This window comes from Zootoca vivipara, chromosome 2 (assembly GCF_965207765.1).
Source record: "Zootoca vivipara chromosome 2, rZooViv2.hap1.1, whole genome shotgun sequence".
Lineage (NCBI taxonomy): Eukaryota > Metazoa > Chordata > Lepidosauria > Squamata > Lacertidae > Zootoca > Zootoca vivipara.
In genome coordinates, this window is record NC_142584.1 from 39298096 (window position 1) to 39312942 (window position 14847).

Here is a 14847-nt window from a genome sequence, read left to right on the forward strand (position 1 = left end):
TTCTTTGAAAGCATTTATTGCCTGTTGCTTATGTCTTAATATGGCACTGATTATTATCCCCTCTTTCACAGTTGCAAACTTTGATCCAAGTACTTTCAGTTTAATGAGATGTGAATTCTGTGGGGCTGGCTTTGACACACGTGCAGGATTATCCAGCCATGCCAGAGCTCACCTGAGGGATTTTGGAATCACTAACTGGGAGCTCACCATCTCACCAATTAACATTTTGAAGGAGCTACTAGCCAATTCATCAGAATACCCTATGCTTCAGTCTGCACTAGGAACAGATCCTTCATCGCCAAATCAGGAGAGAGAGATGCTTGGGTTTGGGCCCTGCAACAGCACGACCCCCTTATCTGAATGCAGCATTTCACAATCACCTTTCTCCCCGTTCCCTCCTTCCTGGGGAGATGAGCCTATGCAGCCCTTCAGAGATGGTAAGCAGTTTCAGAATTTTACTGCCTGGTGATAACCTTTACAGAACAACCTGAAGGAAGTGATGGTGATTATTATGAATTATAGTGATACAGAGGTAAAACACAGGATTCAGACATTTCCTAGGAGCCCATGGAGAGGAAGACATCTGGATGTCTAATTGCGATGTCACGCAGTGGCCCAAGTCTCCCCAGAAGTCATAGACTGGTCTAAGTCCTACTTCAGGGAAGGCTTTTTGAGATAAAGGAGTGTATATAATATAAACACACACATATCTCAATAAAAGACAAAGTGTGGGAGCAAAGAGAAGGAAACAAAAGTGTCAAAGCCTAAAACTGGTGTGGGTGGGAATGAGAAAAAATTGAGTGGAAGTGAAGAGAAAGAGGAACAGAGCAGAAAAAGATTGAGTCAAAGAAGAATGTATTAAAAAGGGGGGGGGAGAGAATAGAAGAGAAAATAAATAATTATAGTTTGTTAAGTGAGAGGATTGATTCTATGGGAAGTGGATGTGTTAACCAGGACCACATAGGAATGCATGAGTTGGGTAACATTTTTCTTCCTGACCTCCTAAGCAAATCACAAGACCAATTTTTAAGCAGTCAGTCATAACTGGGTGCTCAGGTTTTGCACCCCGATGAAAAAGTAGACTGCAGATCAAAAGTATTGACTAATCTCTCTGTAGTAGGAAGTGTTCAGTTATTTTCTCCAGTCATGATCATAGCTGCCAAGTTTTCCCTTTTCTCGCGAGGAAGCCTATTCAGCATAAGGGAAAATCCCTTTAAAAAAGGGATAACTTGGCAGCTATGGTCATGATATGAAGTTTGCCTCAAAATCTGATCTAAACCTAAAACAAACAAGAAAATACATCATGTTGCCATGTCATATCCTTGCCATTCGGCTACATTTTTTAGCCAGCCTATTCTGACTTGGGCTACCCCCATTTCTAACTGTGACAACTTAGGTTCTTAACTATTAGATTTTTGTCTGTACAGCTTGTCTTCTCTAGGCATGGTTCTGAGGTTTTCTCACTGGAAAAACTTTCATGGGGCAGAAAGAGACTATAATAACAAAGTTGTCACGGATGATAAACCGCTTCACACACAGTTCCTCAAGGGTATAATTACTTTCAATCGCCATCCCATTCCTATTATTTTGTATTCTTTAACCTTTATATAACCAGCAGCATTAAACCATTTTCGGTCAGTAGTCTGAACTTTGTTCATTGGTTTGAAGAATTGATGGATACTGTTACATTGTAGACTCATGGTATTTAGCAAGTGACATATTTGTGCTCTGTAATACTAACTAAGGTAGAAAATAGATTTCTGCATAGTTTCTTCTGTAGGACTTGGAATGTATTTCTGATCCCAAATCCCATCTTGTCTATGCTGTTTACTGAAGCCTAAAGAAAAAGATGTGAGTGTGCATTGCCACACAGTGGCCTTGGTGTTATTAAGGAGCTGATACAAGTCCTCCTGTCTGTGGAATGGCATTTAGCAAATGCAAGGAATGCTAAATGGCAGATTCAAAAGGAATTTTGCAGGCATTGCTACACTGTGAAATGAAGAAAAGTTATATGTTTGGCTCCAGGAATAGTCTGCAGGCACATAATGCCTATCCACAGTCAAGCAGTTCTTGCCCTGTGAGCTGCCTGGATGAGAGACTGCTTGAAAGCCATAAGTAAGTCACCCTTTAGAAAAGGTAAAGGTAAAGGGACTCCTGACCATTAGGTCCAGTTGTGACCGATTCTGGAGTTGCGGCGCTCATCTCACATTATTGGCCGAGGGAGCCGGCATACAGCTTCCAGGTCATGTGGCCAACATGACAAAACCGCTTCTGGTGAACCAGAGCAGCACACGAAAACACCATTTACCTTCCCGCTGTAGCGGTACCTATTTATCTACTTGCACTTTGACGTGCTTTCGAACTGCTAGGTTGGCAGGAGCTGGGACCGAGCAACGGGAGCTCACCCCATCACGGGGATTCGAACCGCTGACCTTCTGATCGGCAAGCCCTAGGCTCTGTGGTTTAACCCACCCGAAAAGGAGAAAGTATCCGAAAAGGAGCAGGGTATAAATGCAATAAATAAGCAATTAACATGTTTACTTGCCCTCAATATATCATGCATTATATACAAGCTGCCAGATGGACGTTTCTGCAAATAATTTTTTTTATCTACTGATAAAAAGCAACAGACGGGAATAATGGTGTCCATTTCTAACTCTTATGAGTTAATCTATACTAAGAACTGTGAAAAATCAGCAGTTGTCTTTGCAAAGTAGAGACATAATGTAGCTAGAAAATTTGCCTAAACACACAAACAACTGTCAGAAACTGCATATGGTGTCATCAGCATGCACATACCTATTAATTTACCTATCTATTTACTTAACATTCTTGCAGTACTGAGGACAGCAATACAGCCTACAGGAAATTATGGTGGAGACGGTAAAGGAAAGCTGACTGTAGAAAAGTATCATGATGTGTTATGGGAAACCAAACATTCATGGATTTCTGTTGCTAGTCAAATGCATTAAGGTTAGCAGTGACATGAACAAAATCTTTGATGCCTTGTCGTTCTGGATGCATTCAGAAATGAAATAAAACAGCTAAACTGGCATTACTTACTCAGCTTTAAGTTCTAGTAAGAGAGAAGGGTACTGAAAACAAGGTAGGGAATGTGGACCAAAAAATTACTGGATGGCTTCATAACCTTTTCCTGATTTGTGGAAGAAGGATTGCAGAATTCAGTCGTGCCAAGATCACCATGATATAAAAAGTAAAAGTAAAACCTCCAACAACTTCTACTATTGTCCCTTGATGGAAGCACTTGCAAGTCTTCATCTCAAAAGGTGGTTGCATTTGTACATCATGGAAGGAACAGGTATTGGATGCTAGACAAAGGCCAGGGGATTCTCAGATTTGTATAGGTCAAAGATGTGTGGCCCTTCAGATATTGCTGGACTATAACTCCCCTAATCCCCGACCTTAGGCTATGCTAATTGAGGATGATGTAAATTGGAATGCATAGCATTAGGAGGGAAGGCCAGAGGAGTGGCTGCAGCTCTGTCTCCTATAATAGCTGGTTCCTCCCTCAGAGTGAAGCTGTAATCAGAAATAAAAGCTGCCAGTCAGGAACATGGTTATCTGAGGACATACGGTATCTTTATAAAACCTTCTGGTGCTTCTGCTTTGACTACTATAGGCAGTTGTGGAAGATGATCCTCTAAGAACAAGAATGGTGTAACATAGAATTATGAGACACCAAGCAACTCTGCTGCATACTGACAGCCAAAATAGAAAGTAGTTTAGCCTAACCTGACTACAGAGAAAATAGCTTTATTATGTAAAATATGGAAATACAACAAGACTAAAGTGACTAGGAAGATGGAGTCTCATGTTAGTGAAGAAAGCAGCTCTAGAATGTTTTGCTTCTCCTCATGAAAAATACTAGGAATATATTCTCTTCTTCAGCTCAGTTTTCAGTAATATGTTGAACAGTTGGGTTTTATGTCGGCAAAATGGAAATCTAGTTTGAAACCAATGCTAGCCTGCAATTATAAAATTATAGCTCATCCTTTACAAATCATTATCTTAATGCAAATGCCTTTTGCTTTAAAATGTTATGAGTAGGACTTCACTGAACTTTAGGCTCTAATTTATCTATACAAAAAATACAGACATCTCTGTATTTTCAAGGCCGTACTAAGCCAAGCAACACCACAAAGAACAAGATATATTATTATTATTATTATTATTATTATTATTATTATTATTAAAGCAAGTAACATTGGTTGATTAGATTTCTGGCAGGCTTTTGTGTTATTTGGAGGTCTGGGGAAATTTCCCATATGGATTAACCAATTCATTATAAATCTTGGGATAAAGTGTTCATTGGATTCCTAATACATGCCCAGAGTGTATAAACCCTAGAAACATGGGGAACAATGTTCCTCTTCTTAAGAAGTGGTTTCTTGTGGTTTTTGTTTGTTTGTAGATAGTGAAGGTTTTCAAATATAGACACTGTGAAAGTTCAACATTAAGACACTTCTTTTTGGAAGCTAATTGTTCATAGGTTCAAATTCATTTTGTAACCTCAGCAAAGAAAAAGAATGAATTTGTGATTTTAACCATTCTTTCCCTCCTCTGTGTGTGGCAAAAAACACAGACCAGCATTGTGTCACTCTGTCCCTATCTCTGCATTCCCCCCCCCCCAACCATTGGAAGGTCATGTACAATGAAACTTAACTGCCATGTTTTCTTACTCCCCAGCCCCCGGTGACCTAAACCCTTCATGGATTTTTTTGAGGCATGTATTTCAGATATCCCCTGAATCTGCATACATAGATGGCTGGGTCTCTAACTCGTGCAAAGCCTGTAGATTCCAAAGAGGCATGGACCTTGTTTTGAGTGGCATGTGGGCTAAAAGCATCTTGGTCATATTTTATTTTATCATCTGGACTTCCTATTCTTAATGCTGACCCTAAACTGTAGCATTCTGGTCTTAGATAATTTCATCTAATGTATGAAGCACAGACAGACCTAACCAAAGCCAATTAAAATTTTTACCCCCTTTTTTTTGGGGTGTCAGTTCTCACAATGAGATAATATATTTACCAGAACTTGAGTTGTTACTATTGAATACTATTTCCAGTGGATAAAATCCCTTTCTTTGGCAACAGGAAGTGAATCAACAATTCTCATAGTTCAGTAAAAATGTTGTAACAGTACTAAGAAAACTACAGAATACAAGGTTGGACCAGTGCTGTTAAAACATATATGGTTTATGAGCCCAGCCTGGCCCACGAAGGATATTCTGTCCATTCTACAGCTGATTAAAGCGAATGCCATTGTAGAAGAAGGAAAGAGGACCCCTTCCTAACAGTTTTATTAAAATCAGTTGTCACTTTTTTATGCACCTAGTGCTGGTGAAGAAAATACATTCTTTGCCTGCTGAAAGGCACTTCCTTTTCCCAGTCCCTAGGCATTTGTTTAGTGATGAGTTCAACCCCCAACTCACATTAGTGGACAGATATTTGGTGGAGATAAAAATATATATGAACAGTTACAGAAAAATGAAAATTTAAATATAGGAATAGGAAATTTAGAGAAATGGGAAATAGGGCTTACACCCAGATAAGTGGGATTATGATTGCAACAAAAGAGAGGAGATATTTGAATTGCATTTCACTTTCAGAAAAATAGTCTTCTGATTGAAATATTTATCTCCCTTGTCTTATGGCTTAAAAGCAGCTTTGTTCAACCTGAACTGATGGAGAGGATGTTGGATTTTAAGCACACTTTGGTGCATATTTATTCTTTTTGAGACGGTTCATCTTTCTTAATCTTCAGAACAGAAGGGAAGATCTGTTTATTAGAAGAGGTGCAACTGAAGCAAGGAATAAAAAACCAGGATGGAATTTACTGTCTTCTATTAAACTGTCACCTTTCTTTGTATCTATGACCTGGGCCCCTCCATTACAAATGGGTTTGGAGCTGAAAAAAAGCCTAATTGCAATGCAAGGAAGTGTCCAAAGTCCCAAATCTGATTGAGATTTAAGGGAATACAGTCTTCTTTAGGCAGTAGATCCTTATAAGTGGATCTGAAGGAAACCCCGTTTTCTCAGCCTTGAGATAAAAGGGGGCTTTTCATAAATTACAACTTATTTATGTATCTGTTGTAGTTTTTAAAATACAGTATGTTGTATCTCGATTAATCTATTATCTTGCTTTGCTACCTACACAGGAGCATTTGCTGTTTAACTAGTATATAGATTGAGCTTGCAACTGTGACAGCTACGGTATATCCTCCACCACTTCAGTGTACTTGAGTCATTTTGTAGTTTTGGGCTAGAAAACTGGCCGTTCAAGTACTGTAAGTGGTTTTGCAGATGATGAAATAGAAAAAAAATGTTTTTAAAACTGTTCCTAAAGATGCAGAGTGTTTTATACCCCTCACGTTGCTTGTCTGCTGTGAAGCTCTTCATCTCTCTTTCAGCAGTATTATTCCGAAGGCGTTCTTCTGGCCACAGAGTGCATCTTCCTCTCTCGGTTTTCTGTTTTCCCCACCTGCCCGCTAGCAAACTGCCCGCCTTTCACTTTCTGCCTCCTGCGTCCTAGCTGTGGCCAGGAGAGTTAGTTAGGTGCTCTACTGCTCTCGTCTGCTGGAGCTTTATGCGCGCGGCTTCCATCCTCGCTGGCTTTCCCTTAATCTGTCGTTCGATGGTGGAGTAGTTTTGCCTGGACCCGTACCCTGATCGCTTCGTGGGTTTTGCTGCAATCTCTCTGGGCCTGTGGATTCCTCCTGGTTCGGCTGGGCCGGCTTCTCTTGGGTTGACTCGGCGCTCGACTACTCCACCTGATCGCACTCAGTTGGAGTCTCGGCGCTCCGCCGCCCCGCCTGGCTGCCGCCCCGCATGTGCCGGACCCAAGATGGCGGCCTCCACCCCCTCGCAGCCCAAAGCGACAAAAGCGGTGGCGGCGCCGCGGCCCCGAGAGGATGAAGCAAGCGCGGGTCCTCCGCCCGAGGCCGGTAAGTCCCCGGAAGGCGAGGAGGAAGACATGTCCGTCAGGCAGGAGGGCCGATTGGGGGGTGTCAGGCTGGAGACCCGCTTTTCCTTCGTCGCCCCCCCCTCGCCCGCCGCCTTCGGGGCAGCCCGGGCTGCGCCTTCAGGGATCGCGGCGCCTGTCCCTTTCTGGGGGTGGCGTGAGGTCGGGTTGGGTTGCTGGCAGGAGGCAGCGCCTTGTTTCTCCGAGCAGAGTCCGTGATAGCTTTCCTGTCAAGGCCTGGTAGCCCGCGGCTCTCCTCCTCCTTCCCCGCCAACGGGGCGCCCGGGTATCTCGGCCGTGCCTTCCCCGCTGGTCAGCAACCTTTCGGCCGCCTCCCGTTTAGCCTCTGCAGCACCCGGAGCCACTGGCCAGCGCCTGTCACGTCTGGTCCGCGCCCTCTGGCAGCAGCTGGCAATCGAAAGTGAGACTTCTTTTTAAAAAAAAATAAAGCATTTTTTGTCCGTTGCGGGAACGGTAATAATCCACATCGAGGCAAATCGGCTCTCGTTTCTTTTGACTTCCTAACCTCCCTTGTGGATACATCATATTAAAGTGAATTTTGAAAATCCTGAAAAGAATGTTACTGACTCTTGTCTAAAGCCCAAAGTAAGACACCAAGAATTGGTTGTATTGCACTATGAGAAATATGCATACCTACAACATAGGTTGGAAGTTATTTATTTTTTAATGCAATAAGTTCTCTCGTGTCTGTTTTTGGCTGTCCAGCACTTTGAAGGTTGGAATGGCTGACTTCTGTCTTTTAATCTTGCCAGTCTAGTAATATAAACAATAGAATACAGTAATTCTACTTTAACCTGCGTTTCCGATTGCCTACTTTGTTGTATATTTAAATAATTTTGAAGAATAAAAAAATAGTAGCTGATATTATCTTGAATTATAGTGAATTTGTCCAGAAAACAACAGTTGGGATCAGTCTTACTTAGGAGAAGATTCCCTATTCTGCTCATCTTCCCCATCCCTATCTTTTTTTGCAGTTTGAGCCTATGTGTGTCTATTCAGAAGTAAGTTATTTATTTATATTTACATATAGTATTACAATTATATTATGCCATTCTTCCAAGGAGCTCAGGATGGCATACATGATTCTTTCTCTCCCCACTTTATAAGGCTAGTTTAGGTAGGCCAGGCTGAAAGAGAGTGGCTGGCCCAAGATCACTGGGTAAGCTTAATGGCTGAGTGGGAATTTGAATCAGAACCTCTGCAGTTTTATTTGGACACCACAATACCATGCTGACTCTCTGTAAAAATAGCTATTCCCAGGGTAAGAGTGTTTAGGATTGAGCCTTCAGAAATTCTCATCGTCTGTTTTGGGCTAAATGACTTTTTGTAATGCTACTGTAGTTCTTTTCACAGTACTGTATCTGTTGTTGGATCATAAGAGATTAGTTTAAACTTTGCTCCTTGTCGGAAACAGTTTTATATAATGTTACGTCACTGTCTTGCTCTGGCAAATCCCCCCCCCCCCTGTATTGAAAATATTTATACCCATTCTCTTTTGTTTGTAATTACTGGTTTCTTCATCAGTACAATTTCCCCCTGCATCTGTGCTGGGTTCTTGTGTGTATAACTACTGTAAATGCCACTCAGTGTGGTGCTTTGTCCTGCAACTGAAAAACCCTGTAACTAGAAAATAACTAATTGGTGGCTTAGCTGATGTGACTATTGTTATTGTATTAATCTAAGGAATTTGCTTAGCTCATCCAACAGACAGCGAGTAACCAATGTTTTCTGTCTTCTTATCTAGCAAGACAGACTTGTTTATTATAATCATGCCTTAAAATGCTAAAACTATTAAAGGCCATTAGTGCTGGTTCGTTTTTTAGTGAATTAGTTAAATTGTAATCCTAGACACACTTAATCCGGAAAAAAAGTCTCATTGAACTTTGCAAGACTTAATCATTTGCAGGAATTAATCATGTTTTGCTTTTCTTAACTGGCACTATGAGGCAAATGTAGCTTGTATGGTGCTTAATCTCTTTGCATTATTTATTTTCCAGTTCAAACCCCATATTCTCTTTTATATTTTGGTAGTTATGGCTTCTGAGGAAGAAGAAGAGATGGTCACTGCAGAGATGGGGTCACCACCCCTCCAGAAGAAAAGTTCTCTGGCTGGGTCATTAGACCATATACCTAACAGAATAGGAAGCTCACTCTCTCCTGAACCTTCTAGCAATAAGGCAGATTCCCAGGATTCCAAAAGTGAGTCTGTTGAGGTTGCTGCTGAGCCTTGTCTATGGTGTATGTGATGGTGACAGTCCCATTAGCTGGCTTTAATGCAGATCTGAACCCTTTGCTTACCACTTGTTTTATAGAGTGGTGTCACTGCTTATAATTTACACTGTCTCTTGGTGAAATAATTTGAAAGGTTTCATGACTAGCAAAAGTATTGTTCACATAAAAAATAGCAAAAAGAATTCAGTGTGTTTCATAAGTTTGCAATATTTGTGTTAAATACTGAGGGTTTAATAAAATGTTTCTTTTTCAATATGTGGCTAATACAGTATACAGTATTTTCTATTTTCTTTTGCTTTATGTAAAAGTACATTGTGAAGGACAGCAGTCAGCTTAACAAATAGCTAATTAATGAACCCTTGTGCAAATATGATCTACCAACATTATGTACCATTATTGATTTGGGGGTTGCGGTATTTTTCCCATTGCTTGTTACAGTGAACAGCCAAATAGCCATTTTGTGGTTTTTCTTCATTTTAAAGGAAATGTAGAATATATGCTGTGAGGGATCTTAACTTTCTGAGTTAATATTGTAATGCTCTTGAAACCAAGAAGAAACAAATATTTCTGATTTCAGCTTTAAAATGATCACAAGTAGCCACTTGGTATAAATATTATTTAAAGCATTTTTACCCAACTCTGTGGCTGAAAAGGCTCACAGCTTACAGTCTAAAAGACACAATACTAATGGAAAAATGAATGAGGAAGGAAGAGGAAAATGAGGAAATTCAGGCATCAATTCTTAAGGTTTCATTGTAGTTCTTATAATGACCAACTGGGATGGAAACAATTCAGGGAGAAGGTGGGTCTGATAAAGCTGGTCTCTCAGCAGACAATCAAATGGCCCTCCTATATTTACCTCTGCTGCAGTCTGATGGAATAGACTTCATTGTTTTTGACTGTATTTGGGTAGGAGAATCAGGCCGTGATACTTGAAATGTTACTGAAAATAAGAATTATAATGTTTTGTGAACAAGGAAACAAAAGGAGGTATTTATAGTGTGGCTTTCATCAACTTAGCATAAGGTGCATGTCACCAATTTTGTGTGAGAACACGGGTCAAAGTGATGGTTGCAGGGCGGACTAGTAGTTGTGATGCTGATTTTCGCAGAAGGAATTTGACCATCAAGCACCATTTTTTACTAAAGTTTAGTGAAGTCATCTGTTGCAAAATAGACTGAAAGAGCCAGTCTATTTAGCTAGTCCAATGCTAAACTGATGATATCTGGCTTGTTTATGGAGCGGGGTCCAAATCAAGATAACATGGTGTACGCTTGTGCTGTACTGACTGGTAGCAAAGGCAGTGTGGGGTTAAGCTTAACCTTGTCTCAATAAGTCACTCTCCTCTTTCCAGCACCAAACCTCACAACATGTGAGGTCTGTGGCATCTGCTTCGAGACCCGCAAGGGCTTGTCCAGCCATGCCCGTTCTCACTTACGTCAGCTCGGTGTGGCTGAGTCTGAGAGCAGCGGAGCCCCCATCGACTTGCTCTATGAACTGATGAAGCAGAAGGGCAAAGTGGACAGTGGCCCCATCTCTCCAAGTCTTAGCAAAAAATCTGCTTCTCCCAAAGAAGGGACTGCAGGGTCCTCACAGCCAACATTGCTGCCTCTCAACAAAGCTACGGAACGGCCGCAAGAGGCACCTATAAACAAAGCAATCAAATGCCCTCCAGGTTTCACCCCCAAGAATGTTGCCCAGCCAGGATCTCCCATACTCAAGAAAGTGACACCTGCTCTGCCTGGTTCTCCTCTGCCAAAGACCCCCGAAGACAAAAGCCCCAAGCTACCGCTGAGCCCTCTGCAGAGTTCTCCTAAAGCACAGTGGTCACAACCGGAGGAAGAAGGCCCCTTAAATCTAAGTGAGTCTGTTTGATGCTGATGCTGCTTGTGAACAGGAGAGCTGGCTTGCAGTTTGGTGCTGCAGGGAGCTCTTGTGTTTCACATTACCTTGTAGCGTGAACCAGTGTAGGGCTGCCCACCCCAAGGCACATTTTACATCTATTGGCTCTGCACAGGCTGCTTGCTGCATTCACACAGACGGCATCTTGTATACACCACAATAAAAGAAGGGCATAAAGGACTCCTGCAAAAGGGTCCCTTCCTATTTCTAGAACAATTGATGAACTTCACTGTGATCCTTTGGTGTTGTCCAGAAGGGTTTATTCCCTTCTCTAAGCTGTGTGAGCAGGAGTTTTAAAAAAATATTATTCTTAGGCACCTTTTCAGTAAATCTCTTTTCCCAAAAGTGGAAGTTTCCTCAACTGGCTCTTCCCCGAAACCCATCTCCAAGATGGTCAGTCATAATTATTTTATTCATTGGATGGGCCACAAAATTATTTTATTCATTGGATGTGTCCTTTTGATTTGTACCTGGAGATTTTTAAAGTCACTGGTGAAAGTAGGGATGTTTATCTCTTGAAGAGAGAGCAACTACTGTATAGAGACTATGTTTCTTTCCAAAGCCCTGAGTGAAACTCTTCTTAGAAGAAAAGACTGAGACACCCTCTGAGATCTTGTGCATAGCTGTTCATTTAAAACCAAAATACTTAGCAATCTTTCAGAATAAAGAGTGAGGAATTTAGTGCTCTCAGTACCTAATTAAAAGCAATTTCTGCTGCATCTGAGTCATTGCTTCCCCTGTTGTATATTATCTGTTTGCCCTTCTTCTCAGAGCCTATAGTAAGGCTTGTGGACTTGCAGCTGATGTTGGAGCTTGGAGACTTACATAATTTGTGCTTCTTTTGCGCTATCATATTCAAGGCTAGATCTCTTCAACTGTGTTTTCTATTAAAGCTGGCAGAAATGGCACAAGCCACCCAGTATCCCTGCTTCAGTCTTCTCTTGCATTGGTGGGAAATAACAGAAAATCAGCACTGCTTCTGCCATTTCAGTCCTTTTTAAAAGCCGTTTTGCAGCTGTTGCTGGTGAGGGAGTAGTGAGTTCTCACTTGGTGTGTTGAGGCAGAGGTAAGGAGAATCGTAAAGAGTGGGGAATTTTCTGCTGGGCTTGGCTCAAGGTACCAAGGCCAGTCAAGGCCAGTCCTATCTGGAGGTGGGGAAAGCAAACAATGCACAAGGTGTGTATTGTGGTATCTTCTATTGACCCAGCAGCAACAAAGTCTGCAGCATCAGTTGTAAGGAAGTGTTGGATGACATCCTGACCTGTCCACCCCACAACTGAGTTCCTGCTTCTTTCATCTGGGAACCTTCAATTTAAAAGCCCCTTTTCCAAGTCCCATTTGCCTTCTTCTCTAACTGCATTGTCATGGGCCGCAGATTCTTAACATAATATTATGGTGTCAGTTGAGCACTGGAGTCCTTAGATATGTTGCGATTCTTCCTCAAGCATACAATTGAAAAACAGTTGCTGAGAAAGTCAACACCATTTATACAGCTGCTTCCCATTCCCATTTTGAGGTGTAATCAATTCCTAAACATAACTCTTTGCCCCAGGCATTGATATTTTACCTGCATTTCATATTTTAGAAATTGCTGCGAGAACCTTTGCTTTTATTGTTCTTTGCTTTTAGGCTCTGCCTTGGCTGATATGATTTTGAACTGTGTTTCATCCGGTCAGTTGTATATGAAAGTGGAGGTTTATAACCAACAAACTTTGCAGTTTTCTAGATACTTTACATGACTTCTTTGAACATTCCTGGGAATTTGAATTTGCTTGTGACGGAAATTGGCATAAATCTGCATGCACTAAAATAAACTCTTAAAGTGGCAGTTCTGCCCTCATTGAGTAATAACAGCTGTCAATTCTGGGTTCAACCCATTTCTTCCTAATGACTTATACCACATGCTGCTAGACTACGTAAGAGTCATAGCACTGAAAACGTCACTGCTGTCCATCTTTATTTTGAAATCAAATGCAAAGCTTAATAGTGGATCGAAGAAGCCTCATGGACCTTACAGGCATGAGAAACAATTACAGTTTGGAAAGTGTTGTTGTGCCATTGTTGGGGATAACCATTTACATTAAGATTCTTCAGTCTGAAGGATTGAAATGCTAGGCAAAAATGCAAATGCTTTGGACCTCTTAAATTGACGGTTTAATTTTTTAAGTCACTCTTTCTGTTTGCCACATTGCTTTTCCAGCATGAACCCGGCTGGCAGCTTGAAGCTTTGCTCAGTCTGGGACTAGGGCTGTCTGACACACTGCAGTTTTTGACATTGCCGTTTTCAAAAGTTACTGGTGTCTGAAATGCCTGGTGGTTTAAGCTGAAATGGAAAAGGCTTGAGCATCATGTTTTCAGGAAAGAGAATATTTGAAAACTTGACCTGGGCCACTAAAAGGAAATCTGGTTAAATGCAAGTCTTCTGAGAGAATTTCTGCTTAACTGTTAAGCCAGCATCAGTGGGTACAGGTGAATAACTTGGCTTTCCTTTAGGGCTGCTTGCTAAATCCTACTAGGAAACCACTTTACCATTTCTGGAGTAAGAAATGGGGCCTTTAGAACAAAAAACAAAAAAAAAGGAAGAAGGTCATTTTCAGGTTGTAACGGGTACTTGAGACACATCACTTGTGTGATCGTATCTATTGTGATCAATGTGTTCTTTTTTCCGCAGCTGTAGATAGTGACTCGGGCAGAGAAATTGACTGCCAGTTATGTGGTGCCTGGTTTGAAACCAGAAAAGGGCTGTCGAGTCACGCTAGAGCCCACCTGAGACACCTGGGAGTGAGCGATCCAGATGCTAAAGGATCTCCTATTGATGTTTTAAATGATCTCATCAAAAGCGAAGACTTCAAAGGCCTCCCTCCCTCTCTCCTCCATAGTGAGAGAGAAACATTAGGGGAGACTGGGAGCTCTGATGGACCCAGCCCAAAGAGCACAGCTACAGCAGCGCCTGCCACAGGCATGAAACAAGCACACGCACCAAGGCCTTTGGGCAAACAGCCATCTGTACTCTCACCTCACTCCCCTCCGCCATCCAAGAAGTTGAAGCCACATGGCCACAGGCTGTCAGCTGCGGCCAGCCTGCAAAGGAAACAGGGTCTTTCTTCCAGTGCGTATTGGGCAGCAGATGCTGAGATGGCTCCACTCAATCTCTGTAGGTTCTATCAGCACTGCCTCCTGTCCCCTCCTCTTCCTCTCCCCCTTCCTAGTCTTGTTTATGTGACATGGAGCTGTACGCTTAGAAATCCAGGCCCCTTGCCATTTTCCTGCCACCATGTCCAATAAGCAGCAAAGGGTTGGGGAAGCAAGCATTTTGGCCCACATGCTTTTCTTGCAAAGCTTTTTCTGAAATGTATAATGCAGCTTTCCCAGCTGGCCTGTGCGTGTGCTGAAGTTAACTCTTCCCTGTCCGGGTATTTTCTCCACGGTTATATCTTGCTCCAAATGGATGGCATCTCCCTGTCCCAGATAGGAGAAGGCTATATGGTTGCTCTTCAATTAAGGGTATCACAAGACAAGCGTGGATTCAATCTGATCTGCTGCAGATGGAAGGGGAATTAATTAAACATTTTGAAGGGAAGAGTGTGCAATTTTACATAGCCTGAGCCCTTTTGTGGCCATTGGTTTGAAATTGACTGCTGAATTTTTTACAGCACTCATTGGCTTTGTTTAGTGTCAGCAAAATGCTCAGTACTGATGTGTTTCTCC

At 41.9% G+C, this 14847-nt stretch overlaps 1 protein-coding gene across 14 annotated transcripts in view; it reads left to right on the forward strand.

Annotated features, from left to right (window-relative positions):
* The window catches only part of WIZ (WIZ zinc finger), a 64378-nt gene that overhangs the window by 43287 nt on the left and 6244 nt on the right, over window positions 1–14847 (forward strand). For 9 of the 14 annotated variants that reach the window (XR_015948414.1, XR_015948413.1, XM_035104739.3 and 6 more), the window contains 4 exons: window positions 72–437; window positions 9037–9204; window positions 10592–11098; window positions 13811–14293. Coding sequence is in view for 11 of the 14 variants with exons in the window: in XM_035104739.3 (XP_034960630.1) it covers window positions 72–437; window positions 9037–9204; window positions 10592–11098; window positions 13811–14293 (1524 nt within the window). In the remaining 3 variants the exon portion in view is untranslated. The remainder of the gene's footprint in view (window positions 1–71; window positions 438–9036; window positions 9205–10591; window positions 11099–13810; window positions 14294–14847) is intronic. The other 5 variants (XR_015948415.1, XM_088663093.1, XM_088663094.1 and 2 more) reach the window with 3 other exon arrangements.